This window comes from Cygnus atratus, chromosome 5, assembly GCF_013377495.2.
Source record: "Cygnus atratus isolate AKBS03 ecotype Queensland, Australia chromosome 5, CAtr_DNAZoo_HiC_assembly, whole genome shotgun sequence".
Lineage (NCBI taxonomy): Eukaryota > Metazoa > Chordata > Aves > Anseriformes > Anatidae > Cygnus > Cygnus atratus.
Window position 1 is genome coordinate 54,683,128 of NC_066366.1, and position 13,743 is coordinate 54,696,870.

At 37.9% G+C, this 13,743-nt stretch overlaps 1 protein-coding gene across 25 annotated transcripts in view; it reads left to right on the top strand.

The window, feature by feature from the left end:
* TRAF3 (TNF receptor associated factor 3) overlaps nucleotides 1-13,743 on the top strand; it is a 72,435-nt gene that overhangs the window by 35,371 nt on the left and 23,321 nt on the right. For all 25 annotated transcript variants that reach the window (XM_035551180.2, XM_050710892.1, XM_035551163.2 and 22 more), the window contains 5 exons: nucleotides 2,170-2,426; nucleotides 5,234-5,285; nucleotides 7,575-7,679; nucleotides 8,344-8,511; nucleotides 12,805-12,885. In XM_035551180.2, coding sequence (XP_035407073.1) covers nucleotides 2,185-2,426; nucleotides 5,234-5,285; nucleotides 7,575-7,679; nucleotides 8,344-8,511; nucleotides 12,805-12,885 — 648 coding nt within the window. In that variant the 5' untranslated portion in view covers nucleotides 2,170-2,184. The remainder of the gene's footprint in view (nucleotides 1-2,169; nucleotides 2,427-5,233; nucleotides 5,286-7,574; nucleotides 7,680-8,343; nucleotides 8,512-12,804; nucleotides 12,886-13,743) is intronic.

Sequence of the window (13,743 nt, forward strand, 5' to 3'; positions counted from 1 at the left end):
CGCTGAAACTTTAGTTCAGGCTTTGCTTGCTTCCCTCGTCTAAATTAATCTGAATTTCTTCATTAAAGAGAAGTGCAAATTGCTTTCAGTTCAGCACTGATCTTTCTCTGCTTCAGACTGCAGAGTTTAATGCCTTGGCAGAACAGTCTTTGAAGACTAGATAGGCAGACATTAACTCAAATTATGGACCAGACTTTATATTTTTGATTACTGTAGAAAATGTGGTTTTTATTGTTGCTTTGAGTACAACGCAATCATTGAATCTATGTACTCAAGTTATGAGGATGGCTTTCCTCAGGCTTTCTCTGTATTTGATGGAGATACGGAGAGGCTTTCCCCTGGGATGGGAGGGCACTGAAGTGTGAATTCTTCACTGAACACCTCTACTCGTGTTTAGCTGGTGTTGGTAAAGATATGAAGTGGTATCAGTGATATTGTCTTTTAAGAAAAACAGTTGGTATCAGGGTATCAGAGATGAATGAAATTTCCTTGTCTGTTTAGTCTCTGTGGAGAATTCTATACCTAAAGTACAGATACAGAAATGATCTACAAGAAAATACATTTAATTACAAGTACTTGTTTTGAGCTTGGCAAGGGAAGCTAAGAGATTACAAAGTGTGTACGTGAAGGAAGTGTAAGTTTGTGTATTTGGGAGGTCAGGTACTTGACTCCCTTTGTAGTGTTTGTGGATGCTCTTTCATAACTGAGAAATGAACTGGGCCTCATTTCTTCTTTCTGCTTCTTAAAATTGAATTATAGCTTTAGTGATTAGGGAGCAACTGGAGCAGTAGAATAAGCTTATGCCTTAAATGTCAGTTAATGTGGAGAGAGAGCTGAAGAAGGCCTTTCTTCTCTTGTAAATAGTGAAGTATTTCTCTTATGTAAATAGGTGTTTTATCCTCCAAATATGCTTGATCCTTCATGTGCTGAGGTGGCGGGTTTTTGTTTTGTTTTTGTATTTAAGAACCTGTAGATTTTTTGACTGCAGGATAAGGTGACGAATGAGAGGATGCGAGGAAGTGGCCTCAGGTTGTGCTGGGGAGGTTTAAATTGGGTATCAGGAAGAATTCCTTCACAGAAGGGGTGGTTAGGCATTGTGACAGGCTGCCCGGGGAACTGGTGGAGTCGCCATGCCTGGAGGTGTATGTAAGAGACATGGATGTGGCTCCTCAAGGACGTGGTTTAATGGTAGACTTAATAGTGTTAGGTGTTGGCTGAGCTTGGTGGTCTTAAAGGTCTTTTCCAACTGAAACGATTCGGTGTTTCTGTTCTAAGATTCTATAAGCAAGGAAGTTATTCAAAGCAGGTTTTCAGATTTAATCTGCAGTGTTCTTCCTCTGTTGCTCTGCTAATTCATTGCATGCTGACCTAGAGGTATCACAGTCCAGGATAACAGCTATTGTAATTCATTCTTCAACTGCATTAATTATTTTCTCAGCTGCCTGTCAGTTGTGCTTCATCCTAGTGAATTAATCAAGTGGCCATGTTATGTCGACGTATCTCATCTGCCAATTAGAGTTGTGTCACTTGCTCTCTTCATGGGGGAATTTATGATGAAGAGGTTGGAAAGCTGTTTAATGAGTAAAAACCTGATGTTTTGTTCTAAAACAGGCTTAGAACGGTGCGTCTTACACATTGCTGTTGCATGAGATAGACAGGAGAAGCTGGCAATGGAGCTGTGTAGGTTCCAGATACCCCATGTAGGAGAGTAGTGGTTGTGTGCTTTTTGCAGTAGCATGTGAGCAAAGTTGAGCATGGCACTGTACCAGCACACCTTGTCATCCGCACACCCTGCTGCTTCCTCTAATGGTACGACTTCAATATTACTGATGTTTTTCAGTGACAGGGATAGAAGAATAAAAAGAACTCTTCCTTCTTGTTCCCAGAGCAATGCCCACAGATAACTAAGGCTGTCCTTTCAGGAATAGGGCTTAATTCTTCACCTTCTAGAGCCTTTAAAAATGTAGAATGCTTTACGGAGTTGTGAAGCTTAATACACCTATGCAGATATGTTTACTTTGTATGTGTATTGTGTGCGTGATGTGTGGAGACTCCTTTCTTAGCGCTTTCTGTTTTTACATAGTCTGTCGGATGCTGGATACGTTTTGTTTTATTTAAATGGAAAAAGCCTTCATTTCTCAGAGGTTTTCTTATTTTATTTCTTCACAGAAATTATCTTAGAGCATGGATGCCAGTAAGAAGACAGAACCTCCTTTATCTGTAGAAATGGTACAACAAAGGGCCAATCCCGATCGCAGTCCTTCAGCATCAATTTATGTTCCAGAGCAAGGCGGCTACAAAGAGAAATTTGTAAATGCTGTGGAGGATAAGTATAAATGCGAAAAATGTCACCTCATCTTATGCAATCCTAAACAGACTGAATGTGGACACAGATTCTGTGAGACCTGCATGAATGTCTTGCTAAGGTAACTCTTCTTGTACTGAAACATATTTAAAACTTGTGAACTGCTGAAAACAGTATGAACACCACCATAGTTCTATGCATACATTAAGCTAATGCCTGGGGCTGGAAGTAGACTTCATCTTGTTGCTTGCTTGCTTATTTCTTATCTATATGCTGGCACAGTAATTTGTGTTCTCCGCTGGGTGAAGATGAATTAAACTTTCCATAAATATTGTTGAAACTATTGGTAATGTGTTTTAATTCCATGCAGTGTTAAATTAAGTAAAAATTGCATTGCCTGGAGTGTAGACTGGGTAGCTATTTTGGTCTAGAACCCATTTAATAATCTGGAGCTGTGGCTGTGTGAGGAAGTGAGCCTGCAGAGGCTCATTGGTGATAGTACCTGACCTACCTGTGGACCTGTCTTTGCAATTGAGTGGCGGGACCCTTGGGTAAATGTCACGTCTTATGGGGAAATGAAGCTCCACAAGCATTCTACATCTGTGGCCTGGGGCTTTTTGTTTTGTGGATGCTGGCTGCTCTGTTGCTGAGATGTTTGGTCCAGAGTGTAGAATATGTGAGTGTATGTTGCGGACATAAAAATAAATGTTGAGAGATGCAATCTTTGCCAGTGTAGGTAAGAATAAAAGTGTGGCTATTGAAAAAGGAGTATCTAGCTTTTAAGAAATATCTATACATCAACGGAAGTATATTTCTTTGCCTCTCAACTTTGATGCTTTGCCAGGGATTGTATTCAGCAGTGTGATTTTGACACTTGGTCTGATATTTGGAGACCGTTGTCCAAGCTTTAATCTCCTGGTGTAAATAAGCAGTCAATACTTCCATTTACTCCTGGGAAAGCAGAGGTACAGAACAAAATGAGCTCGCTGGACGTTACATATAGGACTACTAATCTAGAGAGGATTTGTCTTTGGAAGCTCTTGGTGATCTCCCATTTACTTCTTGTAACCATTTTAATTCTAGGCAGTAGGCTATATTTCACTTGGAGATATCGTAAGCTTGGGAAGGTGCAAATTAAGAATACATGCAATATGGCAAAAGAGGTTGTAGGACACTACGTTACCCTGTCGTGATAAAGAATAAGATCTGTACAGGGGAAATACCAGTGCCTGCAGCTCACTGATCAGCTCCTGTAGGTTTTATGCTACAGCATGCCAAATTGAGGAGGGGGGAAAAAAAAAGGCTTTTCTTTCAATACATATTTTCAGTTAAGGTGTAGCCTGTTTTAAGAAATGCAGTTCTTTCTTTCTGAATGTATGTTTTGGAAGGCTCTTACATGGTTAATAGCAGTGACTGCAGAAAAGCAAACACCTGGCATGCTTGGATGCGTACAGATGGACAGAGCAGACCCTTAACAATCTAAGCAGTAAGGATTCTGGCACTGCTGGAATCTGGGCAGTTTTCCTTCCCTGCTGCGAGACATGCACATGTGCTTATTACAGTGCAGCTAGAATATGTGTAATTTTACCTTCCTGTTTTTTTAACCAGTCTGTTATTGAAAAGAACACATGGGTAAGGCCATCTACCACGCTACTCTGTCATTGTAGTTACTTCACCGTATTTAAGTGCCTGTTGCAAACAAATCCTTTAAAATTAAATTTATAGTTTGTTTTTTAAGAAATAAAAAGTGTGCCATAAAACAGGAAGCAAAATAAGTTTAAATTGTTCCTGTATCTGGCACCAATTTTTTTTGTTCAGTGTTGGTATGCTGCTGTGCACACTGATTACATGCTAGCAGGTTATTTTCCAGGGTTATTTGAGGACAAAGAACTGGGAGTCAGTGTAGATAACAAAAAAAGTCTGCTCAATATGCAGCTGTAGCTTAAAAGAGCAAGTAGGGTGCTTGAGTGATTTCAGTAAAAGCGAGGAAATGATGACATTGTATTGAACACTATATGCGCTCAAGTAGATTAGTTTCCCTCCCTTCCTTTCTTTTTGTTTCTACCTAAGAAAAATATCACAGATATTGAGGCTACGAGACAGTGAAGATGCTCAAAAATACATTAAGACATATAGAATGGTCAGTTCAATGAGTAGAAGCCAGTGAGGTGATTTGAAATAACTATACTGAACTATACTGATTATATAAAATAATCATATCAATTCAATCTTCTACATTGATCTGCAATGCTGCAAACAGCAGCAATTTGCACAGTCTGTTGGTGAGATGGTTTACAAAAGAACTTACCGAGCTGTTAAATAGTGCTTTTCATCCACAGATCTCAGTGCTTTATGAGGGAGATCAGTATGGTTATCCCCATTTTACTTGGGGGAGAGGTAGCTGCAAAGAAATAAAGGGATTTGTACTAGGTAAAGGGAGCAGGGAACTGTAACAGCTGCTAAAACCAGAACAGATTTGAGAGAGATGGACACGTATCCTTTTATGGTAAAAATATTTAAAATTCTCTGTCAGAGAGAGTAAAGTTTAATTGTGTGTTGTTTGAAAAACATCTGGGTAATTGAAAGATGCAATATTTTGCCTGTTTGCAGTGATAGAGAAGGAACAAGAATTGTGGATCAGGTGCAGGCTTTTAAAATAGGGGATGAATTTTGATGACTTGAAGAAAACCACTGTGCAGGTGTCCAGAGGCATCATGGTGGTCTTATTGCCTTGGGAATGCCAGACTGTTCCAAATTTTTGAAGTAACATCATGTTATCTCATTATAATAAACTGTATTCACTTTTAACAGTTAAAAAAAAAAAAAAGCATTGAACTGTCTTAACTAAGTAAAATGCCTATTAATCTGAAGTTCTTATACTGTAAAATTCAGTTGAGTTAAAATACAGCTTTTTTCTTTTCTCCGCAGTTCTTCGAGTCCAAAATGTACAGCCTGTCAAGAAAGCATAGTGAAAGACAAGGTATTGTTAAAAATTATTTCTTCTTCAAAGTATCAAATTGCATAGCATACATAAGATATGTTAAGTTTTTTGTGGCAATTATTTCATAAGCCTAATAAGCTATTTACAGAACATAGTTTTGTTCTAGAATCTAAGCTATGTATTTTATCTAGGAAGGCAGCTTATTTTTGCTGTTAACTACATGGCAGAAAACTGTGCTGGCTTCATTCCTAATGCTCTATCCAGGTGTTGTATCTCCTTTTCATAGCTGGAAGCTGCAGCAACATACTGCAGTTCTCTCATCAGCTGGGATGATAGTAACAAATATTGCATCTACTGTAGGTATGCAGAGGCTGTGACAGGTCTAAGCAAACCTTACTCCTGATTTGGCTCTAGATCATGTCTGCTTGTTGACTAATTCTGTTTTACATGGTGGTATTCTGTGAACCATAGTGGAAACAAAACAGTGTGGAGTTACAGTGAGTGTAATAGAATCGGAGACTTTATTTGGATAAGTTACTTCACTGATAATCTCTCTGTATTTCACAAGAAAACTTTGTGTTGCCTCTGAAGGGTTGAGGGTAGAGAAAATTCTTTTTGACTTTATGCATTTTTTACATTAGACTCTTCTGAGAAGTGTTCAGTAAATTCTTTGTGTCAGTAGTCTTTACTGCCTGAATAAATGCTTCTAATAGTAACCATTTTCAAGAATATGATAGTGGGTACATCAATCTCTTCTTGTCTTAATGCAGAGTAGTTCTCTGAACAGTGCTTAATTCAGTTTTGACATGGATGGGCTTCCGAGGAGCTCAAACCAGTAATCACGATGTCTACTTTATTCATCATTTCAGCTCTGGCTTTCTAGCTCCCAATACACATAAATATGTACATTTATGATGAAAGTTCAAATATCTTTAAAATAGGAGGATGACACGAAGGGCAGCGTATATTAAATATGTTAGACGAAGTGTGCAAGTGAGATGGTGATTTTCATGAAACTGGAAACCTGTCTCTTCCCACAGAATGTTGGTGTCCAAAATCATTAAAGAGCTTTTAGACAGTCTTGGCAAAACTTCAAGAATCATCTTCTTATCTTAACTTCAGTTGGCAAAGCTGTGCCTAGTAGCACTGTGTATTACTTAAGGGGGGGGGATGACCTGCAGTGCTGAAAACTGGTTATTTAAATGAGATTTGTTGATTCATTAAACTTCACATGTGCATCTGAAAAGTAAATAAAAATCAGTGACCTGTGTCAGATTGGTTGCAGTATTTTTGTCTTTACTGATACTGGGAATAGGTTCATAGACACTGTGGACAGTGCTGTTGTTGTTATTAAATGCTGGCATGCAGAACAGTTCCGTAGTTACTGCGTAAGCTGTAGGGATACGTTTCACAAAACCCCATTTATCAGTAAAGTAGTCATGGTTGGACTTGGTCTTTGGTATTTCTAAATGTCCATGGATGCAGTTTCAACTAACTAGAAGTTTCTATCCATTCAGTTTGCACTTAAGAACAGCAAAGAACAGCCATAACGGCATCAAGTCCTCTTTCCCAGTGTCTGCCCCTAGCAATAGGGCTTCTTGGTAGCGTCATTACATTGTCTCTGAAACAGATTTTTTTTTTAAAATGGGATATCATGTGTGAAAGGTACAAAGTCTAACCCCCTTAGCTCTCTACTTCTAACTTCTTGCAGTTCTATTATAGACGAAAATGCCGGAAAGGCTTACAAACATCAAAATGGAGAGATGGTTAAAGCTGCCTTATCAGTGAAATAGTAAACCTCCTCTGAACTAAGACCTTAGAATTTCTATAAGTATGTATTATCAGAGAAGTGTAAATAGGTGTTCAAACAAACCAGGCTGGTCATTGTGTGACTGCCTTCCTTGAAATCCTCTCTTTAAACCACTGTTTCAACTCTTTTTTTTGGTCTTAAGGTATTGTATCTAATACACTAGCTTCCCAAATAACATGAGTTCTAGTTTACACCTACTATGGGCAAACAAATAGCCAAAATCATAATCTTTTCTTTTACCTTCCCCTTTACTGTATTTATAGTAAAGGTGGAATAATAGTAGAGTATCTGTCCAAATATCTTCTGTCACTGGGCTGCTTCACAGTGGAGAAATCTGTGATGTGCACATTAAGAAGAATTGAATGGTAGCGTTTTATTTTTGGCACGTAAGGTTAAAATTAAATGACATTGCTGTAGCTGAATTGCAGGACTTCTTTCTTTGAACTTGCATATTCTTGAAGGGTTTTAAGTTTCTAAGACGAAATGGCCTTTGATCTTATTTGATTTTTTCCCTTCAGGTGTTTAAGGATAATTGTTGCAGGAGAGAACTTCTTGCCCTTCAGATATACTGCAGAAATGAAAACAAGGGCTGCAAAGAACAACTGTCTCTGGGTCAATTACTGGTAAGTAATCAAACATAGTCATAAGCCTTCTTTTGAGTTAAAGAATGAGAAGAAATCTTGCAAATGAAAACCCTGGCCAGTGTCTTGCTCACACTGGTGATTAATCTGCTTATTTATAAAGTTGGAACAGAGTTAGATTGTTTTGGAATTCATCTTTTTGATATGCTATGAGGGATTGTGGTAAAAAATAATGTGGTTGTGTGACACTAAAGCTCTGAAATGTAAAAGTGCAAAACAGGAGCTAGAGAGAGAACTAAAAAAAGAAAAATTGGGAAAAATCCTAATGTATACGTTAAAAATGTGAATTTTTTGGTGTGTTTCTTTTATTTTTATTACCAATGCTAATCCTCTGACATAAGTGGTGGTTTATGGATGGAGTTGTGTAATCTTTGGCTTCACCAGACTCATATAGAACTTGCAGCTTTGTTTCACAAAGGCATAACAGTAATCTAGTAATTTAACAGTCAGAAGGAATGGTTATACAGCAGTCTGCAGTGAGCTGTGTGGGTATTTAAAGTGCACAAGGTAACTTAGTGCACAAGGTAACTTTGCTTACTTTGGTCCTAAGGTTACTTTGGTTCTGAAGTTGTTTAACATGGGATGTCTTCAAAGGAGAGAAGAAATGCACAAAACTTAGTTGGCTTGACTTTGTTTCATCTTCCAGATGCATTTGAAAACTGATTGTCAATTTGAAGAACTTGCATGTCCTCGTGCTGATTGCAAAGAAAAAATACTAAGAAAAGATTTGCCAGACCACATAGAGAAGACCTGTAAATACCGGGAGACAACTTGTAAATACTGTAAAAGCCAAGTCCCAATGATTATGTTGCAGGTGCGGTATTTTCTTGTTTCAAGATTCCATATGTTAATATGGAGAAATAACTCTTCATGTTATGTTCAACTGCCAATACAGTATTGTCCTCTCAGACTTAGCCTATTTTCTGTTTTGAGTTACTGTCTTTCAGAACACTTTTTTTTTTTTGCTGTGAAGGCACCAGCTACTGCGGTGACTGAGAAATGTATTCTGTTTTAGTTCTGATGTTCAGATACTGCACGTTAAAAAATAAATAAGTAAATTAGATTCACTGCCTGATAATGATACTACAGTAACTTCTGCCTGGCTTTTCTCTTTTGCTTAAATTGATATAATAAATCTAACTCCTATCACAACAGTTAAATGTTATACTGGAAATACATAAGCATTAGCTATTGACTGGAGAAATAACATCTTTTTTGTCTAACCCTTCTTGGGTACATTGTGAACTGTTAGGAGAGGAAGGAAGGCAGCAATGTGGTAACAGAATGTCTTAGTGTGACCACTAATGGTACAGGACAGGCCTAGGCCAAATTCCTGCTGTTCTGGCATATAAGTAGCTTGCCTGATAAGCAGCCTGTTGTGAATTACTAAGTACAGAGCAGAGAATGAGAGCGCCATACTTTTTTTTTACAGATAGAATTGTAAGCTGAATGTGTGTGTTATTTCCCATATTTTATGCTGAATCTCTCTTGCTGTAATTATGATAGCTCATTTTATTTACCTAATTTCTATAATTTGATAGTTTCTATAATTTGACAGTCTCAGATTTCAGCCCTCTTAGTATACTAAGAGTGGTCATATCTATAGATATCTATGTTCTTGTATATTGTTAAGTGAATCCTCACAATGATGAGAAGCATTCTTTGCTCAGATATGTTGTTACAAAAAAGCATAGGCAGAATCTTGCCAAGTTTGGAAGTATCTGTCTTTAACATATTTCAGTGTATATTTGCAAGGTTCGGTACAATTAGTAATTGTGCAATTACCTAGCATTAGGTGGTTGAGATGTTTAAAAAAAAAGGGGGGGGGGGGGGCAAAGAATATTGTATGTACCTTTTTTATTCTTGCACATGCAAATGTGAAAGTGTGTTTAGTTACATTATGGCTGGTATTCTCCCAGAATTTTCTTTAGATTGGGAATTGATAATAGACAAAGAATGACACTAAAAAATGTGTTCAGTCTTAATGGACAGAATCAGTGAGTATTAGATGTGTCTTGTTATGCAACTGGTTTTCCATATCTAACCAACATGCTCATGGGTTCCTTGTAGACAATTGATTTTTTTATTGGGGCAATGCAGTTATCACTGTTAAATTTTTGAGTCTGAAATCATCCTTACCTTTTGAGGAACATAAAACTCTTTTAGTTTCAGAAATCTCTTTTATCAGATACTGGTGGATTTAACGCTTATGAAATCTTTGAACAAGTGGTAGCTTTCAAGATATTCAGAAGCTGAGACTAGTTTTTCTACCAGTTTTTAACTCAATGATTCACCTTTAATGTATTCATGTTGGAAACAAGAATGACATATTACACTGAAGTACAGAAAAGAATAGTTGTAAATCAAGTAATTGTTCTTCTCCTCCAAAATCTTCTCCAGATCCTTGCCTAGATTTTCAAAAATTCAGTGATTATAAAAATGCTGCTGCTGTTGTTTCTTTAATGACTTGATTGTGTTACCTCATTGTACTTTTCTAATGAGGAGAATTAGAAGCTTAATGAGACCGAACATTTGAATGAAAGGCTCCTTTTGACTTATTAGAGTTTTGTCACCCAGAGGCTGAGTTCATCTCTAGCTTCTGTAGCCTAATTTTTTTTTTAATGTAATAATGACTGAAGCAGGTCTCAGTGACTTGAACTGAAAATGGAGATAGAGGGAGCGTACTGAGAAAAAAGGTATGCAAATGGAAACAAAAATAATTTTACCGGAGTACATATGGTTTGTGTCTTCATAGAATCCCATGATCTTGGGGGGTAGGAAATCCCCGTTGTTGAAGGCAGACTCTCTAGTTAACAAAGTTAGTTCACTTTTTTTAGATTGCATTTGTCTTGCCTGTACTGTTGCTAGGTGAGTTAACTTTTTGCATATGGTTCAAATGAAAGAAATTAAAGTTTTTTCTTGTCACAAATCTACCTCCTCCGTACTGTAATTTAAAATGAACTAGTAACCTGAAATTCTTCTGAATTACTATATTTTTTTGATGGATAATCCACAAAGTTAGTTGAATGTTTGTCCTATAAAATTTATAGTTGGGTAGTAATACGATATAGATCTGGAAGGACAGCATTACTTGGTGCCTAGGCTCTTTGCTACCTCCCTGCCCCTGCCAAGGCAATCTGAACTTCAGTCAGTAGTTGGAAATAGAGCTGAACTGGCTGGGCCAGCCGCTGGGGTAGGCATGAGACCTTGCTCCCTTGTTGCTGCTCTTGGGGCTACATATGTCCCTAATGTGGCCTCAGCTTCTCTAGAGAGCTGTGTTAATATCCTGCCTTCCCTCACCTGTGCTCGATGCTCCCCATTGTGGTGCTACCCAAGTGATGTGCTGCCTTGGTTTTAGGTTTTGTGTGCTTGGCAGCATGTGAATGTAGCTGGTTGGTGGGAAGAGGTTCTGCCATGGGAATGAGATTAGTCTGGTGTATCCTGAGGTCACTGGTTTCACTGGGTGGGCCTTGGGAGAGGAGCTGGAGAGAGGGCTGTCAGTGAGTTGCACGGGGCCTTTTTGTTATCAGCTGTGAGGGAACTTTCAGCATTTATTTCATAACCTTTGTCAGAAAGCTTAGGTAGGTTAAAGAGAGCTAAAATTAGGGAAAGGATGTTAGAAGGGAGTTTGTGTGTTTGTGTGTGTGTGTGTATATATATATATATTAAATTTTGTATTTGCCAAACAATTGGAGAAGTTTGTAGCACAGTAGGCTCCCAGAGCTGCATGGTAGTGTGTGATGTCTCTTCAACACAGCAACGTATGTGCTCAGGATGAGTGGGGTCCAGGTCCACTTCTTAAGTCTGTCAGAAGATAAGGTCCTAAAGCTGTTCTTTATCAAAAGAATACTGCAGTCACTGTGACAGAAGTTATTCTGGGGAGAGGTGTTTTCAGACTGTGCTAGCACCGAGCCTGTTTGGGTAACCATGTCCTGCTGGGGTAGGCCTGAACCTAGCTCCTTCCACGTTTCAGGAGGCTGTCCTGGCTGTCTGGCTAAGAAGCAACCTAGGCTTTCTTGCTTTCTGTCTCTGACTGTGTGCGCTACACCAAGTTGAGGTAGTGCAAGTCATAGGGATCGCAGGATGGACTTGCTTCACGCAGAACGGCATGCCCAATCTGCTTTTAAAAACCGAGGACGTATACGTTCTCCCATGCTCACAGATTTATGACTGAGCTCTGAACCAAGACCTTTCACATCTCAGAGCTTGCGTCTCCATTGTCTTGGTTTTGTTTCAAAGATAGACATCTGTACTGGGCAAAAGTGGCACGCTACGTCATCTTACTTTTCTAGTGGGCTTATAAATCTAAACCTTTGTTTCCTTTGCTTTTCTTAAGTGCCAGAAATGAAACAGTGTGTTTCAAGTTGAATGGGACCTTTCCTTGACACAAAATGAAAACTTTTTTTCCAGATTTTTCATTTTGCTGAGAAAAACTGAGAAGAAATGCAAATTCAGTTAGACTGGGCCTGATTTTCTTCCCTTTCTATGGTGTTTTGGTTTGACAGCTATACTAAGGTATCTGTCATCAGCTAGGTTCAGATCAAAATGCCTGCCTAGCAGTGTGATAAATTTCATCTCTTTGAACTTTGGATGTATAGCAATGAGACTCAGTATCAGATGTTTGGGAATAAAAGTTAGAAAACCATTGGAAGGGAAATATCCTTATATAGGAGGGAAAGCTTATCTGAGATGGTGCAATGCATGTTGTTGGAGAGCTTTTCCATGCACTGTATATTCTTTTAAAAAAAAAAAAAGGCATCTGCAGTGGTTCTATTTGCTCTTAAAGGTGCTTGATTTTTGTGAGTAATTCTTGGGGGAGAAAAAATGATTTTAATTATTGTTTCATTCCTCCTGAGTAAAAACAAAATAGTAAGCAAGTAGATTTACTCTAATGAAAAAAACAAGAAAATCTTTATTTTTGGCTCAGAATCTATCAAAAGCATAAAAGGATGTTTCGGCAATTGCAGTTCTGTAACTCTGCACAATTAGGATTAATGTTGGAAAAAAAAAGTGTATAATTATTGTAGGATGCATTTTTTTGCAGGTAAGTGCTCATTAACTTCAGAGTACAAGCTGATTTGTGGTTTGTTTGCTTTTTCCTCTGTAGAAACATGAAGATACAGACTGCCCATGTGTCATGGTTTCATGTCCTCATAAATGTAGTGTTAAGACACTCATGAGGAGCGAGGTAAGAAGTCTTGCCCAGTGTTGTGCTGGAAAATCAAATATCTTTTTAGTAAGATCTCGCAAGAATTTTGCCAGAAGCCATTTCCTTTATTAAAATGTGAGATCTAAAGAAAAGCTTTTTCTACCACACAGTTAAGTGTGATAACACTCAAGTATCTTTAATGATTTATTGGAAAACTACTTAAAAAATAATTTCTTAGTTTTGTGTCTATATTACACTTGGCTTACTCAAGACTAGCGCATGTCTCTCCTGCTTTTTTTTAACAGCATCCCCCCTCCACCCTACCCTAGTCTAAAGGATTTGTTGAGCACAACAGAGCAGCATCTCAGGGTAGTGATAGTTTGTCTGTATTAAAATAGAATGAGTGAATGAAACTTTAGTGCACATTGACAAGAGTTAATAAAGGCTAGAAAAATATAAGTGAATTGCTAGAAAGCAGAATCATTCTGTGGAAGAATGTAAAGTAAGGTTATTAAATTTGGGGAAAAAATAACAAATGCTTGGAGAATTAGCATGACGTACAAGGTAACATGAATACAACATGCCTACAGCCAGATGCAACAATGCATAAAAATTTCTCTTAATGCATGGAGACTTACAGTGATAATATAGACCAGATTAAAGCAAGCAAACAAAATAAAAACCCAAACACATGAAGTGTCTTCTTTGAACAGATCTGTGTTCTTATAAATAAGCAGGTATAAGTAGCTTCTGTCAGTAGATGTACGTTAACTTTTTTCCTCAAATAGAACTTTGAGGATGGGGAAGAGCTTATTTAAGTCTTCAGCACTCTGTAAACCTCATTTAAAGAAAGCCAAGTTTCTGATCTGAGGATGTCAGCTTCTCTTTCTACTTATA